Source organism: Sebastes fasciatus, chromosome 16, assembly GCF_043250625.1.
Source record: "Sebastes fasciatus isolate fSebFas1 chromosome 16, fSebFas1.pri, whole genome shotgun sequence".
Lineage (NCBI taxonomy): Eukaryota > Metazoa > Chordata > Actinopteri > Perciformes > Sebastidae > Sebastes > Sebastes fasciatus.
This window is the reverse complement of record NC_133810.1, coordinates 2,055,276-2,082,775: the sequence shown is the minus strand read 5'-3', so window position 1 is coordinate 2,082,775 and position 27,500 is coordinate 2,055,276. Positions and strand designations below refer to the sequence as shown.

The 27,500-nt window shown below is 43.5% G+C and overlaps 2 protein-coding genes across 6 annotated transcripts in view; one reads left to right on the top strand and one right to left on the bottom strand.

Moving 5' to 3' along the window:
- The window catches only part of pgap2 (post-GPI attachment to proteins 2), a 31,176-nt gene extending 21,550 nt beyond the window's left edge, over positions 1 to 9,626 (top strand). For all 3 annotated transcript variants that reach the window (XM_074611688.1, XM_074611686.1, XM_074611687.1), the window contains 4 exons: positions 3,249 to 3,498; positions 3,626 to 3,732; positions 7,731 to 7,839; positions 7,926 to 9,626. In XM_074611688.1, coding sequence (XP_074467789.1) covers positions 3,249 to 3,498; positions 3,626 to 3,732; positions 7,731 to 7,839; positions 7,926 to 8,056 — 597 coding nt within the window. In that variant the 3' untranslated portion in view covers positions 8,057 to 9,626. The remainder of the gene's footprint in view (positions 1 to 3,248; positions 3,499 to 3,625; positions 3,733 to 7,730; positions 7,840 to 7,925) is intronic.
- A 3,997-nt stretch (positions 9,627 to 13,623) lies between these two features.
- rhogb (ras homolog family member Gb) overlaps positions 13,624 to 27,500 on the bottom strand; it is a 16,078-nt gene continuing 2,201 nt past the window's right edge. The window contains exons 1-5 of one of the 3 annotated variants that reach the window (XM_074611690.1): positions 21,116 to 21,294; positions 17,569 to 17,668; positions 17,275 to 17,434; positions 16,597 to 16,767; positions 13,624 to 15,598 (exon numbers count right to left, since the gene is read on the bottom strand). In XM_074611690.1, coding sequence (XP_074467791.1) covers positions 15,323 to 15,598; positions 16,597 to 16,767; positions 17,275 to 17,403 — 576 coding nt within the window. In that variant the 5' untranslated portion in view covers positions 17,404 to 17,434; positions 17,569 to 17,668; positions 21,116 to 21,294 and the 3' untranslated portion in view covers positions 13,624 to 15,322. Of the gene's footprint in view, positions 15,599 to 16,596; positions 16,768 to 17,274; positions 17,435 to 17,568; positions 17,669 to 20,948; positions 21,063 to 21,115; positions 21,295 to 27,500 lie in introns of those variants that run through there. The other 2 variants (XM_074611691.1, XM_074611689.1) reach the window with 2 other exon arrangements.

Below are 27,500 nucleotides of genomic sequence, written 5' to 3'. Positions count from 1 at the left end.
GGGAAGGAGGTAAATGATAAACAGGAGTGGACCCAATACTGACCCCTGGGGGACACCCAGTGAAACAGCGGAGCACCTTGACCTGTGATTACCCAGTTTCACAAATTGTAGTCTGTCGGTGAGGTATGAGGAGAACCATGTGAGTGCAACACCGGTGATACCAATATCAGTCAGACGTGTGATGAGTAGTGGGTGGGAGATGGTGTCAAAGGCAGCAGTGAGGTCGAGGAGGATGAGGATGGTGAGCAGTCCAGAGTCAGCTGCACGGAGGAGGTCGTTGGTGATTTTGACCAAGGCTGTTTCAGTACTGTGTTTGGGGCGGAAACCAGATTGGAAGGGTTCATGGAGGTTGTTTGAGTCGAGGTGGGACTGAAGTTGGGCGGCGACCACTCTCTCAAGGGTTTTGGAGATGAAGGTGAGGTTGGAGATGGGCCTGTAGTTGTTCAGATCAGCTGGGTCAGCACCGGGTTTTTTGAGGGTTGGTGTAATTGCAGCAGTTTTGAGGGTGGGGGGTACAATACCAGTGGTGAGGGAGGAGTTAATGATTCTTGTGATCATGGGGGAGATGGAGGGCAGACGGGCTTTGACGAGGATGGTGGGGAGGGGATCGAGCTGACAGGTGGTGGGTTTGGCTTTATGAATGAGCTCAGTGATGGTTAGTTCCGTTGTGGGTGTGAAGTTAGAGAGGGTGCTGATGAGTGGTTGGCAGGAGGTTGCCATCCAGGGTGGGTCACATGGGGAGGTGCAGGATGAGGCCAGCTGTTGGTGGATGGTGTTGATTTTGTTTTCAAAGAATTCCAGAAAGGCAGTGCAGTGATCAGTGGAGGTATTTTGGGGGAGGGTTCTCGGAGGCTGAAGAAGGTGGTTTACTGTTGAGAAGAGGGTTCTGGTGTTACCTTGACCGGTACTGATGAGGTTGGAGTAGTAGGAGGATTTGGCGGTGGAGAGAGCGTTCTTGTAACGGTGGAGGTGTTCTGTGTAGAGTTGGATGTGCACTGAAAGTCCAGTCTTTTTGTATAACCGCTCTAGTTGACGGCCGGTGGTTTTGAGATGGCGGAGGTCAGGGGTGTACCAGGGAGCGGTGTGGGTGAAGGAGACTGTGCGGGTTTTCACGGGAGCCAGGGTATCCAGGGAAGAGGAGAGACAGTTGTTGTAGTGATTCACCAGTTCAGCAGGGGAGGAGTTAATAAGGGTGATGAGATCTGTGGGGTTGATATGCTTGATGTTTCTGAAGGAGATGGTCCGTTGCTCTTTTATTTTGGATAGGGGGGCGTAGATTTCAAACAGGATGACTTTGTGGTCAGAGATGGGGAGGTCAGCATTAGTGAGGTTATGAGGGGTGATACCAGTGCAGCAGATTAGATCAAGTATGTGTCCTTTGTTATGGGTTGGGAAATTGACATATTGGGTGATATGGAGACATTCAAGGAGTGAGGTGAAATCATTAGTAAAACCAGAAGAATTGTCAATGTGGATGTTGAAGTCTCCTAGAAGGATGACAGTAGGGGACATGGCACACACAGAGGTTAATAATGCTGACAGTTCAGTGATAAAGAGGGCAGAGGGCTTTGGGGGTCTGTAGATGGTGATAATGATGATGGGTGTGGAGCCTGTGAGTTGTATGGCTAAGCATTCAAAGGTGGAATGAGGGGGGACGGTGACTGTACAGACTTTAATGCTGTCACGATAAAGTACAGCAAGACCGCCCCCCCTCCCTGAAGCACGGGGTTTGCTGGTGTAATTAAAGCCAGGTGGGACAGCTTCATTGAGCTGGGAGAAATCATCTAGCTGTTGCCAGGTCTCAGTGAGGCATAAGAAGTCCAGTTTGTTGTCCATAATAAATGCATTAATCAGCAAACCCTTGCTAGTGAGGGATCTAATGTTAAAAAGAGCCAGTTTTAGACAGACAAGTGGTGCATAGGTGGCTGCTTTGTGCAGGGGGGACAACACACTATGATTGACAGGACGGGTGGCAGTGCGAGGGGGGCGGGGCTTAGTGGACCAGAAGGAGGGAATGCTTGTGTTGTTGTTGTTGTTGTTGTTGTTGTTGTTGTTGTAGTGCTTAGTGGACTGAAAGTTCCGTCTTGATCCACGATGCACGTATCTGGGTCGTTTGAGGATGTCCCGATGTGGAAGCAGAGCTGGAGGGATCGTGTAGTGGGATCGGAGAGACAGCAGCTCCGTTGCAGAGTATTTCAGCAGCAGGGTGGCGCTTGTGACGGTGAAACACAGAGCGATCCAGATGAGGAGTTTGATGCCCAACATGATGGAGTGGAGAGTTGTAGAACACTATAATCCAAGAGTTTTGTAATCCAGATGATGATGATGAGGCTACGAAGCCAGCCAGGTAGAGGTGGAGCGGTTGAGTGTGTTGGCTGTAGCCGTAGCGCTGCAGGCTACACCCGGGCGAGGAGACCAAAACACGCCGCTGAGACGTGCAGCCGGTTAGCAGGTTAGCTGGTTAGCCAGTGGGCGAGACCACACACTGTGCTGTGAACCACAGGATCACTTGGAACCCAGGAAAGCAGGCAGGATAGGCAGCAGACAGCTTCGACCAGGCGTGTGCCAGATCAGGGAATCCAGCCACAGTAAGCACAGGGGAGACCCGACAGTCCCACACAAGTGGGCCCCTTTACCGGCGAAATTAGCTCCAGGCTACCGAGTGTAAAGTAAAACACAGTAGCGCCAAACACACATGAACAACCAAGCTCTTGCACTACTTCTGCCAAGAAGCAGACAGTCTAAGCACTATGCAGCAGACAAGTTGAAGCAAAAACAATCAAATAAACAAATAAACAAACAAATCACTGAGGAGGCGCGGCAGCAGCTTGCCAGCGGTCCCTCTCTCTCTTCGTCAACTCACTACTACTACTACTACTACTACCACCACCACCACCACCACCACCACCACCACAACCACCACCACTACCACTACCACTACCACTACCACTACCACTACCACTACCACTACCACTACCACTACCACTACTACCACTGCCGCTGCCACCAGCGGCTGCCGCTGCCGCTGCCGCTGCTACTACTACTACTACTACTACTACTTCTGGCGCCCATGCATGAACAGACCATTCAGACATATAGAGGAGTCCTCTCACTCATCTGACTCGACACAGTCCAGCTTCGTTGGCAGCAGATTAATAACTTCCTTTGACGGTATAAAAACCATTAAATGATCACTATGAGTAGTAAAACTCTGTTGACATAATCACCTGTGTGTCCTCACCAACCAGGTATCCAACTACCTCCCGTCCATCAGCTCCGCCATCAGCCGCATGCCTGAGCGCTACATCTGGCGCGGCTGCATCGGCCTGCACTCGGCGGCGCGCTACCTGGTAACCGCCACCTACTTCAGCTTCTACCGCCGCCGCTTCGCCAACAGGCTGCCGGAGCTGCTGCTGAGCGGGCTGGCTCTCCTCTGCAGCGTCGCCGAAAACACCGGGCTGCTGCTGCTCACGTACGTGTCGTCCACCGAAACCTACAGTGAGTACAACCGCCCGCCAGAGAACCAGCTGACCCCCGGTCAGGGGTTTAAAACATCACAATCGCCATGTTTGTATGAACGCGGCTTTAGAAAGTTGTGTTTTAATAACCTGTTTGTTGTCTGCAGATGTTCATAAATACGGTTTCATCGTGTTCATCGGGAGCTCGCTGCTGCACATGCTCATTACGTGCAGACTGTGGCAGGTGATCAGGAGACACTATGTGAACCCAGAGGTAAACAAACTGTCTCTGTAGTCGACTCTGTTGTTTGTATAATTAACTCATGAAGCGTTATAAAACTATCAGGGCTGTCAGAGTTAACGCGATAATAACACTAATTAGTTTTAACGCCACTAATTTCTTTAACACAATTCATGTTTTTTAAGCTTGTAGTGGACTCAGTTATAAAGCTAGAGGGAAGATCCTGGTATCATATGAAACTAGAGAACCTGATGAATCCATCGGTACCAACCAGGTCAGACTAGCTTGTAGTGAGGGAAGTTAAATAACTCCACGAAATTATGCTAAATTTTGGCGAGGAAAAACTGGCATGGCCATTTTTAGCAGGGTCCCTTGACCTCTGACCTCCAGATGTGTGAACCTGTGAGGGCTTCTGGACAATATCTGTCATTGTTTTGTGTTAATTAATTTCCAATAACAAATATACACATATATTTGCATAAAGCAGCAGATTTGTCCTCTCCCATGTTGATGAGAAGATTAAATACTTCCGACACCACTTTACGGCAGCGTGACGTTAACCTCTCGTCACCATCTTTCGGGTCCTATCGCACACGCTCACGCTCCACCTCCCCGCGGGGCCGGGATCCCACCTCAGCCAACGCGCACCGGCCTTCACTTTCATTGCTCCACGGGGTTTTGCTTGCACCCTCTGACTCGTGCGTGCGTTAGACTCCTTGGTCCGTGTTTCAAGACGGGTCGGGCGGGTTGCCGACATCGCCGCAGACCCCTGGCGCCTTTTACGTGGGCCGAGCCCCGCCCCGGGTGACGCTTTGTCCACGGCCCCGGGAAGCACCTTCACCCAGAGCCTTTCCATGTCGACCTAGAGCCGGTGGCGGCGCACCGCCTCGTATGCGGGACTCCCCAGCCTGCCGTGTGTCGCTCACACCCTCCAGCTGGCTGTTAACGAGGGCCTTTAGGCTCAGAGAAGTACTCGTATCGGTACTCGGTAACGGAGAGTACCCAAATGTAAGTACTTGTACTCGGTCTGATAAAAAGTGGTATCGGTGCATCCCTAGTAAAAATCTTTGTGAGAACATCCGGCAGCAGACTCATAACTCACATATATGATTTGATCTGCTCGCTGACCCAGACTGCTGCAGACTCAAATCAGATTCAAAGATACAGTCCTGATGTGTGTCCACACCTTCAGTTGAATCATCAGGACATAGCTGTGTGGGATATCTTGTAGTTATTGAATATCCATAATGATGACAGCTATTTTATTATTCTTCCATCCACTTCTGGAGCACAGAGCAGAGGCCGAATGATCTATCAGCACTTCCTGTCTGCAGGAAGGATGTACAGATAACGATCACTGCAGTACTTTGATACTGAAGAAAACTTCAAAACGTGATGATTCTCAAGCAACTTCTGCAGTGTGTTCACTCAGCATGTTGCAATCTGCTGTTTCTAGAAGGAGTTGTTTGTTCAAGGACATAAAAATAACAGTTTTATGCATTTTGACATTGAGTGAGTTGTCTGTTTGTCCTCAGGCTTTCAACACAGCAAATATCTCTATATGATTTAGTCGTAACAAAAACACAGATTAAATACCACATCAACCGTCAGCAGTGCTGAGTTTTCACCTGCAGAGGGCGCCGCAGAGCTAAAAATCCACTTCATGAGCACAGAGCAGGTCTCTTTTAATCCAGATTCATTCAGACTCTGGTGACTAGTGATCCTTGAAGAGTGCTTGAGGACATCAGGGGTCCATAATAATATCAAAATTGCTTCAGGGGTTCTTGAGGAGGATTTAGGGATCCTTTTCTGGTGGTTCAAGGAGTGCTTGTAGAGGGTTTTTACTGGTCCTTGGGGAGGTTTTGGAGTCATTGTAGTGGTTCTAGAAATGTTAAAGGAGGTTTTGAAAGGGTTTTTGGGATCCTTGAAGAGATTCTAGGGTTTCCTTAGGGAGATCCAGGAGGGCTTTAGTGGTCCTTGAAGGGGATTTTAGGATCTTTGAGTATGTTCTCTGGGTCCTTGTGGTGGTTTAAGAGAGCCTTGAAGAGGTTCAGTGGTACTTGAGGAGGTGTTTTGGGGTTCTTGTTGAGGTTCTAGCGGACCCAGAAGAGTGTTAGTGGTGCTTGAAATAGTTCCAGGAGGGCTTGAAGTTGGTTTCTTCATGTAGGCCCGAGTGTTCAGTAAGGATGATTTAGGAAACGTTGGGAAGGTCCTTGAGGAGATTGAAGTGACCAAGGAGTCCTTGAGGAGTTCTTGAGGAGGTGTTGGATCCTTGTGGTGGTTTTAGGACGTTTGTTTTAGTGTTTTTTGGTTGATTGAAGGGTTCTTGAGGAGGTTTAATGGGTATTTTAGGAGGTGCTTGTGGTACTTGAAGAGGTTCAGAGAGTGTTATAGGAAGCTCATGAGGTCCTTGTGGAGGTTTTTGGGGTCCTTGACGATGTGTGTGTCATGAATCATTAGTTCAGTCTCTTTCCCGCATACAGCCACACACTGATGTATTATTGTTTTAAATAAATAGAAAAGGGAAGTCCAGATGTTTTATTATATCAACGTCATTAAACGACGAACGGAGCGGGAACCTGCCGGCTGGACGTTCTCAGCATCAGACGTTAAACTGCAGCGTGGGTTCTCCCAGTCCAGCAGGAAGTGGACGAATAAATTTAACTTGTGTCTGAGAGTTATTTTTGGTGCTTCCCTGTTTCATGTGTCGCTCAGCGATTGCAGCACTTTAACTCGGCTCTTCATGGTCGCTCACATCATGTGACTGCTGCTGAGCTTCCAGGAAACCACGGCCAGCTGATGCAAACGGAACCGCCTCTTGTTTTAATATTTAATACTGTCAGGGTTCCCAAACGTCCTGGAGAACCTGGGATTGTTTAACCCTTTGAACCCTCTGCTATCTTACGTCTTCACTCGGGTTATTTAAAGGCTTTATGCATCTTAACATTGAGTGAGTTGTCTGTATGTCCTCAGGCTTTCAACACAGTAAATGCACAGACTACCATCACTGGATTACTGTGATACTGAAGAAAACCTAAAAACAGGAAGATTCTCAGGCAGCTTCTGCAGTTCCAAGAAACATCTCTTTTCTCTGATTTATGAGCGTATTTATGAATCTTTTTTTGTGTTTACATACTGTATATATGTAGAGATTTATTTTATATAAAACATGAAACAAAAGTAATTAAAAAGAAGATAAGATAAGTATAAATGTACTTCAATATTCAAGTAAAATAGTGATAGTGATATATTAAACAAACAAAACACATGCGTATAAATATTCACATAGAGAGTGAGAGATGAGATGAGTGAGCGTTATAATAAAGCGTGGCATATTATATTTATAATACAGCCTGGTATATATATGAATATTATATATTTATATTTATATTTATATTATATTTATATATATTTATATATATATATTTATATTTATATTATATATATATATATATATTTATATTTTTATATATATATATATATATATAATACAGCCTGGTATATAAATATTATATATGTATATATATATATATTTATTTATAATATATATATATAATATATTTTGAATACAGCGTGGTATATAAATATTATATATACATGTATTTTATATATATAATACATTTATAATACAGCGTGGTGTGTATATATATATATATATATATATTATATATTTATAATACAGCGTGGTGTGTATATAATATGTATTTATTATTTTAAGCAGAGTGTTTTTGGCTGTTGGTTGGACAAAACAAGACATTTGGTTTCATTTGTTTTCTGACATTTTATTGACGGAACGATGAATGAGCGATTGATTGATTGATTGATTGATTGATTGATTGATTGTGAAAATAATTGGCTAACATGTGAATAATGTTCTCAATGATTGATAATCGTTAGTTTCAGCTCTACATTGTTTATTAATTATCGATAATGATTCTAAGAACCCTGATTGTCGTGATCACGATAACCGTACGTTCGTACTTCTCTTTTATTCCATTTATCTATAAATCAAATACACTCTCTGTCTTCAGGAAATGACATCATATCGCTGGAAGGTGCGTCTCTTCCTGTTTAACATCAGCTGCTGTCTGGCCGCCGCCTACTTCTTCACACGCCACAACAAGTACTGTGAGACAGGAGGTGAGCGCCAACGTGCCGCGCCGGTTGTTTCCAGGCTGATCATGGTCAGTCGGTTCACTCTCTGTTCTCTCTCTGTTCTCCTCCAGTCTACACGCTGTTCGCCTTCTTTGAATACCTGGTGGTCTTCTCCAACATGGCCTTCCACATGACCGCCGTCTTCGACTTTGGGAGCACAGAGGTCATCGTGGGCACGCCGCCTGAAGACAAGCGGTACTGAGAGCGGCCAGCGATCTCACCTGTGGACTTCTTTTGTTAAGAAAAGGTGAAAGGAACTTTATTTATCTGAATGAACTGATACTGATGATGTCAGCGCTGCAGGTGAGATTTTTATCATTCCAACGCCACCTGTGTTCTTAAAACTAGGGATGCACCGATACCACTTTTTATCAGACCGAGTACAAGCACTTACATTTGTGTACTCTCCAATACCGAGTACCGATACGAGTACTTCTCTGTGCCTAAAGCCCCTCGTTAACAGCCAGCTGGAGGGTGTGAGCGACACACGGCAGGCTGGGGCGTCCCGCATACGAGGCGGTGCGCCGCCACCGGCTCTAGGTCGGCTTGGAAAGGCTCGGGGCGAAGGTGCTTCCCGGGGCCGTGGACAAAGTGCGCGCTGCGCCCTCTCTCCTCGCCGGGGAGGGACGGGGCCCCCTGCTCCCGGTGCGACTCTCAACCGGGGCGGACTGTCCTCAGTGCGCCTCAACTGCGTCGTGCCAGAGGGCGGGGCTCGGCTCACGTAAAAGGCGAAAAGGGGTCTGAAGCGATGTCGGCAAGCCACCCGACCCGGCTTGAAACACGGACCGAGGAGTCTAACGCACGGCAAGTCAGAGGGTGCAAGCAAAACCCCGTGGCGCAATGAAAGTGAGGACCGGTGCACGCCAGCTGAGGTGGGATCCCGGCCCCGCGGGGTCGGGCGCACCACCGGCCCGTCTCGCCTGCACCGTCAGGGAGGTGGAGTGTGAGCGCGTGCGATAGGACCCGAAAGATGCTGACAAGAGGTTATTGTCACGCTGCCGTAAAGTGGTATCGGTGCCGTTGTATCGGAGCCGTTTTGCGAGTACGAGTACATGAGCACAGTATCGAACCCGATACCGGTATCGGTGCATCCCTACTTAAAACTGATCATGAGCAGCAGTAACTTCAGCAACAGTACGACACGTCAGTCTACAAAACAACTTTTAAAAGATGAAGAAATGTTGCCAGAACACAACAGCCGCAGTAACAACGTGCTGAATATCAGAATCTACCAGATGTTCTCCCAATATTAACGTATATTTAATCAAAAGTGGAAACAGTCAAGCAAAAATACCAAACATTCGTTAGTTCAAGCTGCTAAATTATGATGATTCTCTGCTTTTTTATATTTTAAATGAGTGTGTTCAGACAAAACGAGACATTTGAAGACGTCAACTTGAACTTTAGGAAGTTGTGACTTTCATCTTCTGACATATCTATAAACAATTTCATCAACTATGACAAAACATGTTTGTTGACGACGCGTCTTTAAGCACAACTTGTTAAAGTTCTATCAGAAGTGGAGCTGAAAACAGACAGTTTGTAAACAACAAACAATAAATGTCACGTTGCTACCTGAACCCAAAGGGTTCATCTTGTTCGGAGGCCTTTCAGGACGTGTCGGACTCCTCCGGTGTTCACCAGAACCACATCAAGCACTTCCAGAGTCAGTGGATATTCTACAGCTCTTCATATCAACAGGTTATAACACCTGGCTGCTGCTGATGTCTGTTTACATGTTTATTTCATAATAAAAAAACACATGAAATACATTTAAACAGCCTTTTTGCCTTCCTGTCTTTCTCTGAAATACTACTACTAGATGTTACTCTCTGTGTGTCGCTGTATTCAGAACCTCTACTGTAGTGAAAGTACTAATACCACTCTGTGGAAATACTCCACTACAAGCAAACGTCTGGGATTCAAAACCTCACTGAAGCAAAAGTATGTAAGTATTATCAGCTATATGTTGTTAAAGTAGAAGTATTCATTGTGCAGTAAAATGTAGTTAAAGTAAACGGAAGTTCTCGTTGTTCTGCTGCGTGATGTCTCATTTCACTGTCAAATCAGTTTCACTGGAAACACAAACAGCAAACACTGAACTGCTGTCCGGCACAGAGTGAGTCCTTACTGTCTACCTGCTGACGTCAGGCAGGGTTCTACTACGTATACTACACTGTTACAGTAAAAGTACTGATACTACACTGTAAAAATACTCTGTTACAGTGAAAGTACTGATACTACACTGTAGAAATACTCTGTTACAGTGAAAGTACTGATACTACACTGTAGAAATACTCTGTTACAGTGAAAGTACTGATACTACACTGTAGAAATACTCTGTTACAGTGAAAGTACTGATACTACACTGTAGAAATACTCTGTTACAGTGAAAGTACTGATACTACACTGTAGAAATACTCTGTTACAGTAAACACTGGGAAATACTTAAAGTAGAAGGATTCATTATGCCGTAAAACATAGTTAAAGTACTTAAAGTAAAAGTATTAAAATGTAGTTAAATTACTTAAAGTGCAATATTCATTGTGCAGTAAACTGTAGTGAAAGTACTTCAAGCGTTTAATTAAGTAAAAGTACTTATACTACACTGTTACAGTAAAAGTACTACTATCTCACTGTAGAAATACTCTGTTACAGTAAACACTGGGAAATACTTAAAGTAAAAGTATTCATTGTGCAGTAAAATTTAGTGAAAGTACTTCAAGCGTTTACTTAAGTAAAAGTACTTATACTACACTGTGAAAATACTCCACCACAAGTAAAAGTCAAAACCTTCCTTCGTCAGTAAAAGCTTGCATCCGCTAAATGTTCTTATTAAAGTAAACAGGAAATGTAGTGGAGTAAAAAATGCAATATTGACCTCTGAGATAATACTCATACTAATAATGGAAATACTCAAGTATAACACAAGTACCTTGAATTTGTACTTAAGTACAGTACTTGAGTAAATGTACTTACACAAAGCTCACAAGTGGAGCAGAAAAGGTGGAATTAAAAAGCATCGATTAGAAATTAAATAATAATATAAATAAAGTAAAATAATAATTAAAAGAAGTAATCAATAGAGGAAATTAATCTACAACTGTTCTGATAATCCGTTATTAATATATAATAATAATAAATAAGTATATATAAATAACTCAGAGGCGTGTACTGTAGGAGGAGGAGATGCTTTATGAACGCAGCCTCAGGTGTGTTTGTGATTTGATTATTTGATCTGACTCCACAAGAGTCCTTTCATCGTTTGGGGAAGTAGTTGGTCTGCAGGTCATTCATTAAACTCACTCATTAAACAACGAAACTACTTCACAGAACAAATACAACTACTACTACAAATACTACAACTACAACTTCAACTACTGCCTCAAATACTACTACTACTACTACAACTACTACAAATACTACAACTACAAATACTACTACTACAACTACTACTACTACTACTACAAATACTACTACTACAACTACTACTACTACTACAAATACTACTACTACAAATACTACTACTACAACTACTACTACAACTACTGCCTCAAATACTACAACTACTACAACTACTACTACTATTACAACTATAACTACTACTACAACTACTGCCTCAAATACTACAACTACTACAACTACTACTACTACAAATACTACTACTACAACTACTACTACTACTACAAATACTACTACTACAACTACTACTACTACTACAAATACTACTACTACAAATACTACTACTACAACTACTACTACTACTACAAATACTACTACTACAACTACTACTACTACAAATACTACTACTACAACTACGACTACAACTATAACTACTACTACAACTACTGCCTCAAATACTACAACTACTACTACTATTACAACTATAACTACTACTACAACTACTACAACTACTACAAATACTACTACTACAACTACTACTACTACAAATACTACTACTACAACTACTACTACTACAAATACTACTACTACAACTACTGCCTCAAATACTACAACTACTACAACTACTACAAATACTACTACTACAACTACTACTACTACAAATACTACTACTACAACTACTACTATAACTACTACTACAACTACTGCCTCAAATACTACAACTACTACAACTACTACAAATACTACTACTATTACAACTATAACTACTACTACAACTACTGCCTCAAATACTACAACTACTACAACTACTACTACTACAAATACTACTACTACAACTACTACTACTACAACAAATACTACTACTACAACTACTACTACTACTACAAATACTACTACTACAAATACTACTACTACAACTACTACTACTACTACAAATACTACTACTACAACTACTACTACTACAAATACTACTACTACAACTACGACTACAACTATAACTACTACTACAACTACTGCCTCAAATACTACAACTACTACTACTATTACAACTATAACTACTACTACAACTACTGCCTCAACTACTACAAATACTACTACTACAACTACTACTACTACAAATACTACTACTACAACTACGACTACAACTATAACTACTACTACAACTACTGCCTCAAATACTACAACTACTACAACTACTACAAATACTACTACTACAACTACTACTACTACAAATACTACTACTACAACTACGACTACAACTATAACTACTACTACAACTACTGCCTCAAATACTACAACTACTACAACTACTACTACTATTACAACTATAACTACAACTTCAACTACTGCCTCAAATACTACTACTACAACTACTACAAATACTACTACTACAACTACAACTACTACAAATACTACTACTACAACTACTACTACTACTACAAATACTACTACTACAACTACTACAAATACTACTACTACAACTACTACAACTACTACTACTATTACAACTACAACTACTACTACAACTACTGCCTCAAATACTACAACTACTACAAATACTACTACTACAACAACTAAAGAACAGAACTACAGACAACAGACAAACCAACAAACTAACAGACAAACCAACAAACCAACAAACCAACAGACAAACCAACCAACCCACAAACCAACAGACCAAAAGACCAAAAGACAAACCAACAGACAAACCAACAAACCAACCATCCAACAGACCAAAAGACACACCAACAAACCAACAAACACATCGACAGACAATCCAACAAACCAACAGACAAACGAACAAATCAACAGATAATGATAGTAAACACTGGTTGGTACCGATGGATTCATCAGGTTTACTAGTTTTATATAACAGTATCTTCACTTTAGCTTTAAAACTGAGCCGCTACAACCTCCAAAATCACAAGTTGCGGTAATGCGTTAAAGAAATAGTGACGTTAAAAGGAGCGTTAACGCGTTATCATGGCGTTAACGCGTTATCATGGCGTTAACGCGTTATCATGGCGTTAACGCATTATCATGGCGTTAACGCGTTATCATGGCGTTAACTTGTTATCATGGCGTTAACGCGTTATCATGGCGTTAACGCGTTATCATGGCGTTAACGCGTTATCATGGCGTTAACTTGTTATCATGGCGTTAACGCGTTATCATGGCGTTAACGCGTTATCATGGCGTTAACGCGTTATCATGGCGTTAACGCGTTATCATGGCGTTAACGTTGACAGCCCTGTTTGGACTGTTTCTTCAGGTTGTTTCGTCATGAAAGCAGTCATCATGCCCGTCTCTAGACCGACCACGTTACAGGCGAAGTTATGGACATTTAAAACAACAGATGACAGGACATTGGAGTTTCATTTGATTTTAATTATCTCTTAAAGGCTATAGTTCATTACAGCATTAGAAATGCTTTAAATTAATGGTCCCCCCCAAACTCTCAAACTAAAAGGCCTTTCACACAGAACGAGGCAACGGCACCACTGTGCTCTGAAACCCAGTGTTGTGCTGATCCGATATGTAATGTGATTCAATATTACGATTTATTGTGATTTTTGTTAACTTTTTGTGAACAAAAAGTTGAATCCTACACTTCTAAGGACTTTTACTTTGGATAATCTCTAAATGAATCCAGTAAAAATGATTGATTTTCAGCATGTGTGTAGTCAGAGACGTCCTGAAGTCAAATATATCAGGATCATTGTCAGGAATTATTGATTATCCAGCACCCCAGAAATCAAAGAATAAATACATTTCCCTCACAGATTAGTGGTGTTTTCTTTTTAATTTATAATGTTTTATACTTCTGGTGAATATAATCCATCAATCTGATTTCCATAGATGTATTTTGTATATACAGTTCCCTTATTTTGAAAAGCGGGCGTAATCCCACGTGTCTACTTCCTGTAACTTCTCCAAGGTGGTCTCTAGCTCTCCCGTCAGCTCCGTTCTCTATCCATCCATGGTCAGCTCCATCGGGGCCGTTTCAATGCAGAGAACACAAATGTCAGTATCTGGGTGCTCTACAGTCGTAGCGTCGGCCCATTTGACCACGGAGACGAGAGTGACGGCTCGACCGCCACGTTACCGCCATACGATTACATTTCCTGCTAACATTTTCTGCCTTTTTTGGATATATTTAAGCCTTTTTTTTTATTTTCAGACATATTTTGGCTTTTTTTCAGAATTTGTTTTCTGACTTTTTCAGCCTTTGTTCTGACTTATTTTCGGCCATATTTTGGCCTTCTTTTGGGACATTTTTTGGACCATATTTTGGACATACTTTGGCATTTTCTTCGGCCTTTTATCGGCCATATTTCAGCCTTTTTTAAAACATTTTCAGACATATTTCGGCCTTTTTTCTGACTTTTTTCAGTCTTTGTTCGGACATATTTTCGGACATATTTTGTCCTTTTTTAGAAGTTAGCGTTCAGCTTTAGCTCTGCTCTGTCTAGCTCTACTTTTCCTGTCAATGTGTGAAACCCAAAGTGTTTCCATCCTTTACTGGATGTGTAGTGTTTACCACGCTGGATTTAACATGGGAGGGTGCAGGTCGTATCCACGCTGACCCTCCAACGTTTGTTTTGGTTGACGGATACGGAACGGATATGACGTCACGTTACTCAAACTACCACAATAAAAGCGGTAACTTCCTTCTACCTCCACATAGACTCAGATGAAGCAGATATATTGATTCTGTTATTAAAACATCTATTTCAAAATTGTACAAATAAAAACGCGATACATCGGTGAGTCGATGCGTTGTGGTCAAAGTTAAAACTAATTTGGGTTCGGCGCACCGTGATGTGTCGGCGAGTGCAAACCGCGTTCTGTGTGAAAGGCCCATAAGCCCCGTAACTTCCCCCGTAATTTAAAAAATAAAAGCCCAAAACTATCTTTTCAAAGATAAAACTCTAAGCAAACATAAAAAAAACACATTTTTATCATAGATTTTCCAAACAGTCTCTCAGGCAGTAATGAGCGCCACTGAAACCCGTCGGTGTTCCCGGGGCTGTGGCGGTCGAAGGCTCGGTCGAAGGCTCGGTCCTTACAGCAGGACGCAGGGCCTCTTGGTGACGGTTGGCTGCGGGTTGAGGTACGCCCTTACGGACTCAGCGAACACGTCCTTTATGCCGTCCTGGTTGAGGGCCGAACACTCCAGGTAGCGCACGGCGTGGATCTGGCGGGCGAGGGCGGCGCCCTGCTGGTGGGTGACGGGCGCCTGGTTCTGCTCCTTCAGCTTCCTCTGAGTCTCGGCGTCGTTCCGGAGGTCGCTCTTTGTGCCGACCAGGAGGATGGGAGTGCCGGGACAGTGATGAGACACCTGATGATGATAATCAAGTTATATGATGAAAGAACGGCTAGAAACTGCTTCGTCTTCTTACTGAGAGTAGCTCCGGTAACGCGTTTCACCTACACGGATGAAATTTGGCAGGTATACGTAACATGTGGAGACGTAAATAAAAGTCTCTTGGAGGTATACCGTAAATCCGACAGGAAGTCGGCCATTTTGATATTTAGATAATCGTTTTTTTTACCATTTCCAGGCTCTGTACTTTAACGAACTCCTACAGATTTAACCCGATCAACTTCAGATTTGGTCGGTACAATCTAAAGACCTTTGTGGTGAAAAGTTGTTCAAATCTGAGGATTATATATAAAACGGCGTTGACGCGGCGTGGCGGAGAATTTACATGATTCGCCATTAAACGACAAACTGTTGTAACTCGACTGTACTTGGTCCAATCTGCCCCAAACTTGACCTACTTCATAATAGTCCAGGCCTGAGGACATCTACACGGCAATATTGACTCATAGTCATAGCGCCACCTACTGGCAACAGGAAGTCAGCGTTATGTGACAAACATGAAATTTACATTGTGTGGTCTACACTTGATAATGAGCAACATAATGCATGTTTAGCGCCACATAGTGGACACAGGAAGTGGTGAACATTTTGCAATCCCTCATTTCCTGTGCCACTCAATCAACGCAGGAAATAACGTCTAACTTGTGCGTTCAGTGTCTGATGGTCACGGAAATGTAGGGCTGCGTCGACTGGCGTCTCGCAAGTAACAACGACGTACGCAAAGGTGCGAGGACTCGTTCATCACTGCTTTATTTCATCTTGAAATGGATAATCAAACAAAAAAACGTATCACATATTTTTCTGCTTTTGCGTTTCTGCGTTTCGCAGTCTGAACGCAACGTTACAAACACTCCTCAGAAGTCATTCAAATGTCTGATTGCTTTACATTTGTTTGCACTTGTTTCAATTCACTTCTGCTTCTTTAATCAGTGCGGTAGGTGTTGACCTCTGACCTCTGGATGCCACTTGTGTTTGACGTTCTCGTAGGAGGCGGGGCTCGAGATGGAGAAGCAGATGATGAAGACGTTGGTCTGCGGGTAGGACAGCGTCCTCAGCCGGTCGTACTCCTCCTGACCCGCCGTGTCCCACAGGTTCAGACTGATGGTCCTGTTGTCCACCGTTATCTGAACGCACCACACACACACACACACAGGTACACACCACACACACACACACACACACACACACACACACAGTCAGGGATCTGTGTATCGGTGTAACTATCGTGGTAAAACGTGCTGTTTGGTTCATAACAACAAACACTAATAAACAGATTTCTGTTCTCCCAATATTAACGTATTAATCAATAGTACAAACAGTCTTTTACATTACAATTTAATTTTACAAACAAAAACATCAAACATTCGTTAGTTCAAGCTGCTAAATTGTGATGATTTGCTGCTTTTCTATGTTTTAAATGACAGTTAAACTGAATCTTTTGGGGGTTTTAACAGTTTGTTCAGACAAAACGAGACATTTGAAGACGTCAACTTGAACTTTAGGAAACTGTGACTTTGAAAACTTGTGATTTTTCACCATTTTATGACGATTAGTCAAGAAAATGGAGGCCAGATGAATGGATAACGGATAATGATGGCGAGCTGCAGACAGACAGACAGACAGACACACACCTGGCTGCTGTAGTTGTCGAACACGGTGGGGATGTACTCTTTGGGGAACGCTCCGGTCGTGTAGGAGATGAGGAGGCAGGTCTTCCCCACGGCGCCGTCACCCACGACCACACACTTTATACTCTGCATGCTGACCTCTGACCTCTGACCCTTCAGCAACCTGCAACACACAACAAGTTTCTTTTCATGTGAACCAGCGAATGCAACACCGTGAACGTCTGCTGGGAGAAACTGACCGTTCTGTTTCCATTTATAGTACCATTAATACGTAGACAGTTGTCTGTGTGAGTTTACCTTCAGTGAGTCTGACTGGTTAACTCTTCCCTCTCCGGCTCGCTTCAGTTTCCTTTGGTTAACAGGGTTAGTTCAGAAACACGTGACGTCCATCGTCCTGCTGCAGAGAGGAGGACAGAGAGGAGGACAGAGTTCGTCCTCCGTCAGTATTTGTGTTTATGGAAATGATCTCTGAAGAAGGAAACGGTCTCCAAACAAAACAGAGATGTTATCCTGCACACACACACCCACACACACACACACATACACACACAGATTTGAATACCAGCGTGACTCTGACTGAATGTGTTAAAGTCACACACACATGTTGACAACAAACACTGTGTCTTAGTGCTGGCGGGACGCCGACTGACGCTGCCAGGCACAATGAAACTGGAACTCTGCTGAGTGATATGACGCCTGCCACAAGACTCTACGACACACGCTTCATGAGTTATGAAGGGGCGTGGCTAACGTGTTGGGCCAGGGCTATGAGTATATTCTTGCATGGACATGATCTCAGGACTGGACCACCATCATACGTGAGACATTTTGGGCAGATCGGACTATGTACAGTTGAGTTACAACAACTTCCTGTTTCATGGCGAATGGCTCAAAATGGCCGCCACGCCATGGTCAGTTCATTCAGTGAAAACTCACCATTTTGATAACTTTTCATCCTCAAGGTCTTAAGATGGTCCTGACCAAATTTCAAGTCAATCTGATTAAATCTATAGGAGGAATTCGTTAAAGTAAATGCCCTATAAAACGCTAAAAATGGGCGAAAATCGCATATTAAATTAAAAATGGCTGACTTCCTGTTGAGTTTTGGGCGTACGTCCAAGAGGCTTTTTTGTGCGTCTCCACATGTTACATCTGTCCGCCAAATTTCATACATGTAGGTGAAACCGGAGCGAGGGGCTCAATTTTTCCAATGTTCTAGGGGGCGCTAGCGAGTCATTTTGCAACACCCGAGCCCGAGACCCTTAAAATATAAAATGTTTCAAGTGTGCCAAGTTTAACAACTTTTTGAGCATGTTAAGGTCGTCAAAAAGGCGATTCATTTGAGAGAAAAAGAATAATTCCTACAGTTTCAATATGGCCTTCGCTGGCCCTAATAATAATAAATCTCAAACTAAGAACAAGACAGAGAGTTGAGTTGCAGATTTAAGTGTCTCTCTCTGTTGGTGTGTTTCTGTGTCAGTAAAAGTCTGTTTCACAGTCACAGTGTGAGTTTCAGTGTTTGTGAAGGAATGATTTCAGTATGTGATCAGATGAACATGATTCTGGTGGATTGTGAGCTGAACAATAACGTAGTGAGTGTGTAGTGTCGTTCTCTCCAGATGTCTGGATAGAGAAAGTGGCTCAGCCCAGACTCTGGGGACGCTGACCCCACCCTCCCCTCTCTGTCTCTGGGCGGAGGTCGGCTGATCTCACTCCTGCTGGAAGCTTTAACCTCTGATCTCACAGCGTTTCACTCTCTCCTGCCGACTCTTCTCTCCTTCACACCTCCTTTAGACGGTACAGTGCTCCTCATTTGCATAAAGTTGAGGTCTCGGCTACTTTATGCAAATCAGGGGGGCGTCCAACACGACTCGCCACCTCTGGAAACTCACTAGAAAGTATTAAACTAACCGTTGTTGTTCTAAAATAAGTAGGGATGCACCGATACCTTTTTTTCAGAGAAGGTGCTTCTGGGGGCCGTGGACAAAGTGTCACCGGGGTGGACTGTCCTCAGTGCGCCTCAACCGCATCGTGCCCCCAGGGCGGGGCTCGGCCCACGTAAAAGACGCCAGAGGTCTGCGGCGATGTCTGCGGCGATGTCTGCAACCCACACGACACGTCTTGAAACACGGACCAAGGAGTGTAACACACGCGTGAGTCAGAGGGTGCAAGCAAAACCCTGTGGCGCAATGAAAGTGAGGGTCGGGCGCATGCCGGCTGAGGTGAGATCCTGGCCCAGCGGGGTCAGGCGCACCACCGGCCTGTCTCGCTCGCCAGCGTGAGCGTGTGCGATAGGACCCGAAAGATGCTGACGGGAGGTTAACGTCACGCTGCCGTAAAGTGGTATCGGAGATGTTTTTTGCGAGTACGAGTACATGAGGACAGTATCAGACCCGTATCGGGTATCGGGTCCGATACTGTGCTCTTGTACTCGTAGTCGTTCTCCGCCCCGGTCGACAGTCGCACCGGGAGCAGGGAGCCCCGTCCTCCCTGGCAGGGAGAGATGGCGCAGCGAGCCCTTTGTCCACGGTGTGGCGAGTTCCGGGCGTGGAGTGTTGTAAAGCTGCGGCGGCGAGCCACCTTCGCCCCGAGCCTTTCCAAGCCGACCTAGAGCCGGTGGCGGCGCACCGCCTCGTATGCGGGACTCCCCAGCCTGCCGTGTGTCGCTCACACCCTCCAGCTGGCTGTTAACGAGGGTCTTTAGACACAGAGAAGTACTCGTATCGGTACTCGGTATCGGAGAGTACCCAAATGTAAGTACTACAAAAAAAAGTGGTATCGGTGCATCCCTCTCTGTGATTGGCCAAAGTCTCCCGTCACGGGCTAGATTTTGTAAAGCTTGAAAACAGAGCCATGAGGAGGAGCAGAAACTACCCAGTACTACCCAGTACTACCCAGTACCACCCAGTACCACCCAGTACTACCCAGTACTACCCAGTAGTATACAAAGTATGCTCTTACATGTATGTGTCACTGATAAAAACAGAATCATATAATATTCTGTAATAATACTGTGAAAGGAGACATTTTGCATAATGAGTACTTTTACTTCAAGTAGATTTTGCTGATAAAACTTCTGTACTTTGAATTCAGGACTTTTACTTGTAGTGGAGTATTTTTAGACTGTGGTATTTCTGGTATTTCTACTTTTACTTCAGTAAAGGATCTGAGTACTTCTTCCACCACTAATAACCACATGTCTAACTGTTAATATTAACACACTGATAACCTGCAGAGTCACTGAGAGAAACGTTTCAAGTGTTGTAACGACGCCCTTTTGTAACTCAGATGTAGTTGGTGAAAAAAAGGGAAGCTCTCAGTAGAAACATGTCATTGTGGTTTCATGTTGAAATAAAGCAGCAACAGTAAAGAAAACGGCATGAACTCAGAGGCGTGATGAGTGATTATCCGTGTCTCTGGTTTCAACACATGCTGCCTAATTATAATCACTGATTCCTTTAAAAGCTACTTAAAGTGAAAGAAGTTTAATGTTACTCAATAAATTACTGTATAACGACGACATCACTTTATATATCAACGTCTCTCAGCGGCAGTCGGTGTTGAAATGTTCAGCTGCAGTTTCTCTGACGTCTACTAGATGCTGCTGTGATAAAACTGTGACTGTGCTGAAGTGAAAACCATCGATCCGTACTTTCCAACCCTCCTAAGAGACTCACGTTTTTCATCACCTTCTCCCAGTTTCCTCCCGGGGTCACAATTCTCCCGTATTTCTACCGATTTATGAAAAAAAATTCCCTTTTTGTTATCTCAGCTTGTTTCTGGAACTGAACAGTGTATATAATCCATACTGTTTCCACCAAGACGACAATAGAGCTAAACCAACCGTTGTTTCCCGGCAGAAGAGAGCAGTCTATGCTCGCGACACAACGCAGTTTGAGCTCATCGCCCTTTGGTGATGTTATTTTCTTGGACGCCAAATCAGCATTCAAAGATAAAGACTAACTGTAAAAAGCTTTAAGTGTCCAGTGAAAGCAGCCGATCTGAAGGGAAACAGTGAGCTGATAGAGTCAAACTGAGAGGAAGAAAGAAGAAAACACGTTGAGGAAAAAGAGGAAGTAACCTGAAACACATTCATTGTGTAAAAGCAGCCTTCCTCTCAGTGGGTGTGAGAGATATTTAGGTGTGAATCTGAAACAACACACATTTACTGTTTTGTTTTAATGCCAGTTAATCATTAGCATAGGTTATATGTCACTGGCAAGAGAACATTTGCATGAATCATGACTGGTTGAATGTCAAACTACGAGACGCTGAGCTAAAAAAAAACATTTAAAAATGGCGTCAACGCTTCAGTAAATAACTCAATCAAAACGGGATTGGCTCTCGCCGGTTGTCGTTCACATTGCGTCGGAGGTCATTTGCATAAACTTTCCCAAACGCCTTTTCAATTATTTTAAGCTCACAGTGGTGAAAGAAGTACTCAGATATTTTACTTAAATAAAAGTAGTAATACCACAGTGTGAAAATACTCTGTTGCAACTAAAAATCCTGCATCAAAATATACTTAAAGTACCAAAAGTAAAAGTACTCATTATGCAGAAAGGCGAATTTCAGAATAATAATATATATTATTGGATTATAATTATAGATGAATTAATGTGTTCATCACTTTAATGTTGCAGCTAAAGGTGGAGCTCATTTTAACTGCACTGCTGGGTAGCTTAGCCTACAATATCATTATTTATTTGTTGATATATACATATATATATACATTTATTTATATATATATATATATAAAATTTTGGACCAAACCAGGGCTAAAATGCCAGAGAATATTGCACCAAACCAGGGATAAAAGGCCAAAGAATATTGGACCAAACCAGGGCTAAAAGGCCAGAGAATATTGGACTTAACCAAGGATAAAAGACCAGAAAATATTGGACCAAACGGGGAATAAAATGCCAAAGAATATTGGACCAAACCAGGGCAAAAATACCGACGACTATTGCACCAAACCAGGGATAGAAGGCTAGAGAATATTGGACCAAACCAGGGCTAAAAGGCCAGAGAATATTGGACCAAACGGGGGATAAAATGCTAGAGAATATTGCACCAAACCAGGGCTAAAAGACCAGAGAATATTGGACCAAATGGGGAATAAAATGCTAGAGAATATTGCACCAAACCAGGGCTAAAAGACCAGAGAATATTGGACCAAACCTGGGCAAAAATACCGAAGAATATTGCACCAAACCAAGGCTAAAAGACCAGAGAATATTGGACCAAACCAGGGCTAAAAGACCAGAGAATATTCTACCAAATGGGGGATAAAATGCCAAAGAATATTGCACCAAACCAGGGCTAAAAGACCAGAGAATATTGGGCCAAATGGGGGATAAAATGCCAAAGAATACTGGACAAAGCCAGGGCTAAAAGACCAGAGAATATTGGGCCAAATGGGGGATAAAATGCCAAAGAATACTGGACAAAGCCAGGGCTAAAAGACCAAAGAATATTGCACCAAACCAGGGCTGAAAGACCAGAGAATATTGGGCCAAACCAGGACTAAAAGACCAGAGGATAGTGGACCAAACGGGGAATAAAACGCAAGAAAATATCGGACATACATACATAAAGGTTGGCCTCTAATAAAAGCATTTCCTCTCTATAGATGAGGGAAATAAAAGCTTTGGCCACAATTTGAAGATTTATGGTGAGTAACGTCCAATACTGTGTCTTCTTCAGGGAGGTAGACTGAAATGTAATCAGTGCCACTGAAGCCAGTTGTCTCCTTCGATATGTCCGTGTTTCAGGAACTAAGAGCTTTGGTTTCGTCTCGTCAGCTGTGTTCTTTTTCTGTATTTTTATTTTATCTGACCCACAGAGGAACCGAGTCATCCCGCAGCTGAAGCTCTGCTGGGAAAACCTCTAAAATTGGAGATATGAGGTTTACAGAATATTTTCACATCTGTGTGGTATTTTTCTGTCTTTCAATAATCAGAAAAACTCCATCTGAGAGGAGAGACACCTGCTCTGCAAAATGACTAACAGGAAACTGTGGGTTATGGTATTTTTAAGGAAAATACATTAGGTAATATACCATATACACAACTTCAACCAGGTGGTGGACAAAATAGGAAAAAATAAAGTGATTGTGATAAAGTCATAAAGTGATTACTGAATTTTGCCTTATCGACCTTGTTAACAGAAACATTTTAAACAACTCATATACACAGGCAGTGAAACACAGGTATACAAACTGGTAGAATATCAAGAGACTACTGGACCATACCAGGACTAAAACACCAGAGACTACTGGACCAAACCAGGACTAAAACACCAGAGACTACTGAACCATACCAGGACTAAAACACCAGAGACTACTGGACCATACCAGGACTAAAACACCAGAGACTACTGGACCAAACCAGGACTAAAACACCAGAAACTACTGAACCATACCAGGACTAAAACACCAGACTACTGGACCAAACCAGGACTAAAACACCAGACTACTGGACCATACCAGGACTAAAACACCAGACTACTGGACCAAACCAGGACTAAAACACCAGAGACTACTGGACCATACCAGGACTAAAACACCAGACTACTGGACCATACCAGGACTAAAACACCAGAGACTACTGGACCAAACCAGGACTAAAACACCAGAGACTACTGGACCAAACCAGGACTAAAACACCAGAGACTACTGGACCATACCAGGACTAAAACACCAGACTACTGGACCATACCAGGACTAAAACACCAGACTACTGGACCAAACCAGGACTAAAACACCAGACTACTGGACCATACCAGGACTAAAACACCAGACTACTGGACCAAACCAGGACTAAAACACCAGACTACTGGACCATACCAGGACTAAAACACCAGAGACTACTGGACCAAACCAGGACTAAAACACCAGAGACTACTGGACCATACCAGGACTAAAACACCAGACTACTGGACCAAACCAGGACTAAAACACCAGACTACTGGACCATACCAGGACTAAAACACCAGACTACTGGACCAAACCAGGACTAAAACACCAGAGACTACTGGACCATACCAGGACTAAAACACCAGACTACTGGACCAAACCAGGACTAAAACACCAGAGACTACTGGACCAAACCAGGACTTAAACACCAGAGACTACTGGACCAAACCAGGACTTAAACACCAGAGACTACTGGACCAAACCAGGACTAAAACACCAGAGACTTCTGAACCAAACCAGGACTAAAACACCAGAGACTACTGGACCAAACCAGGACTTAAACACCAGAGACTACTGGACCAAACCAGGACTAAAACACCAGAGACTTCTGAACCAAACCAGGACTAAAACACCAGAGACTACTGGACCAAACCAGGACTAAAACACCAGAGACTACTGGACCAGACCAGGACTAAAACACCAGAGACTACTGGACCAAACCAGGACTAAAACACCATAGACTACTGGACCAAACCAGGATTAAAACACCAGAGACTACTGGACCAAACCAGGACTAAAACACCAGAGACTACTGGACCAAACCAGGATTAAAACACCAGAGACTACTGGACCAAACCAGGACTAAAACACCAGAGACTACTGGACCAAACCAGGACTTAAACACCAGAGACTACTGGACCAAACCAGGACTAAAACACCAGAGACTTCTGAACCAAACCAGGACTAAAACACCAGAGACTACTGGACCAAACCAGGACTAAAACACCAGAGACTTCTGAACCAAACCAGGACTAAAACACCAGAGACTACTGGACCATACCAGGACTAAAACACCAGACTACTGGACCAAACCAGGACTAAAACACCAGACTACTGGACCATACCAGGACTAAAACACCAGACTACTGGACCAAACCAGGACTAAAACACCAGAGACTACTGGACCATACCAGGACTAAAACACCAGACTACTGGACCAAACCAGGACTAAAACACCAGAGACTACTGGACCAAACCAGGACTTAAACACCAGAGACTACTGGACCAAACCAGGACTTAAACACCAGAGACTACTGGACCAAACCAGGACTAAAACACCAGAGACTTCTGAACCAAACCAGGACTAAAACACCAGAGACTACTGGACCAAACCAGGACTTAAACACCAGAGACTACTGGACCAAACCAGGACTAAAACACCAGAGACTTCTGAACCAAACCAGGACTAAAACACCAGAGACTACTGGACCAAACCAGGACTAAAACACCAGAGACTACTGGACCAGACCAGGACTAAAACACCAGAGACTACTGGACCAAACCAGGACTAAAACACCATAGACTACTGGACCAAACCAGGATTAAAACACCAGAGACTACTGGACCAAACCAGGACTAAAACACCAGAGACTACTGGACCAAACCAGGATTAAAACACCAGAGACTACTGGACCAAACCAGGACTAAAACACCAGAGACTACTGGACCAAACCAGGACTTAAACACCAGAGACTACTGGACCAAACCAGGACTAAAACACCAGAGACTTCTGAACCAAACCAGGACTAAAACACCAGAGACTACTGGACCAAACCAGGACTAAAACACCAGAGACTTCTGAACCAAACCAGGACTAAAACACCAGAGACTACTGGACCAAACCAGGACTAAAACACCAGAGACTACTGGACCAAACCAGGACTAAAACACCAGAGACTACTGGACCAAACCAGGACTAAAACTCAAGAGAATATTGGGCCAATCCAGGACTAAAACACCAGAGACTACTGGACCAAACCAGGACTAAATCACCAGAGACTACTGGACCAAATCAAGGATAAAACACTGGAGAATATTGCACCAAACCAGGACTAAAACACCAGAGACTACTGGACCAAACCAGGACTAAAACACCAGAGACTACTGGACCAAACCAGGACTAAAACTCAAGAGAATATTGGGCCAATCCAGGACTAAAACACCAGAGACTACTGGACCAAACCAGGACTAAAACACCAGAGACTACTGGACCAAACCAGGACTAAAACACCAGAGACTACTGGACCAAACCAGGACTAAAACTCAAGAGAATATTGGGCCAATCCAGGACTAAAACACCAGAGACTACTGGACCAAACCAGGACTAAATCACCAGAGACTACTGGACCAAATCAAGGATAAAACACTGGAGAATATTGCACCAAACCAGGACTAAATCACAAGAGACTACTGGACCAAACCAGGACTAAAACACCAGAGACTACTGGACCAAACCAGGACTAAATCACAAGAGACTACTGGACCAAATCGAGGATAAAACTCTGGAGAATATTGCACCAAACCAGGACTAATACACCCGAGATTACTGCACAAAACCAGGACTAAAATTCAAGACAATATTGGGCCAATCCAGGACTAAAACACCAGAGACTACTGGACCAAACTAGGACTAAAACACCAGAGACTATTGGGCCAAACTGGGGATAAAACACCGGAGAATATTGGACTAAACCAGAACTAAAACACTGGAGACTACTGGACCAAATCAGGACTAACACACTGGAGAATATTGGATCCACTGAGAACTAAGACGGCAGAGCAAATTGTATTTGTCCCAAAAACATTGATCCAAACCAGGACTAAAACATTGGAGACTACTGGACCAAACCTGGAATAAAACACCAGAGAATACTGGACCAAACAAGGGCTTAAACACCAAACAGTTGTCCCATTCTAAGTTCATGTTAGCATGCTAGCATGGTTAGTGTTAACTACCAAACATTAGAGTGTTATAAGGGGGAACAGGTCAGACACACAACCCTCATAGCACAGGAAAACTGTAACTACACAATAACAGTAAGAATAGTGGGTCAAAGTTGAGGCAGGAAGTGGGTCTGTAAACTGCTATGGATGTCTACAACAGACATTTTGGTTTGGCTGAGTCTGACGGAGGCAAAGTCCTCCACATTTACCTTACGCATGCAGCGTTTCCTAACCCCCCCTCACCCTAACAGTCAGACGCCACAGGCCAAAGAGGAACTGGTCTGTGTTGAAACCGAAACAGGAAGGGTTTGTCCGCCCCTGTGTTCATCCAGCAGTAGCATGTGTGAAGGAAAAGAAGTTTACTGAGACAGTCTGACCAGCAGTTTATATCAATACACTCAAGACATTTATACCAGAGACACACAAATCCTGGTCTGCTATTCACTGGCAGGTGTCTGTTGTAAAAGGACACCAAAAACATAGTTCTGGTCTGAAACTCTGGTGATTATGGGACCAAACCAGGGCTAAA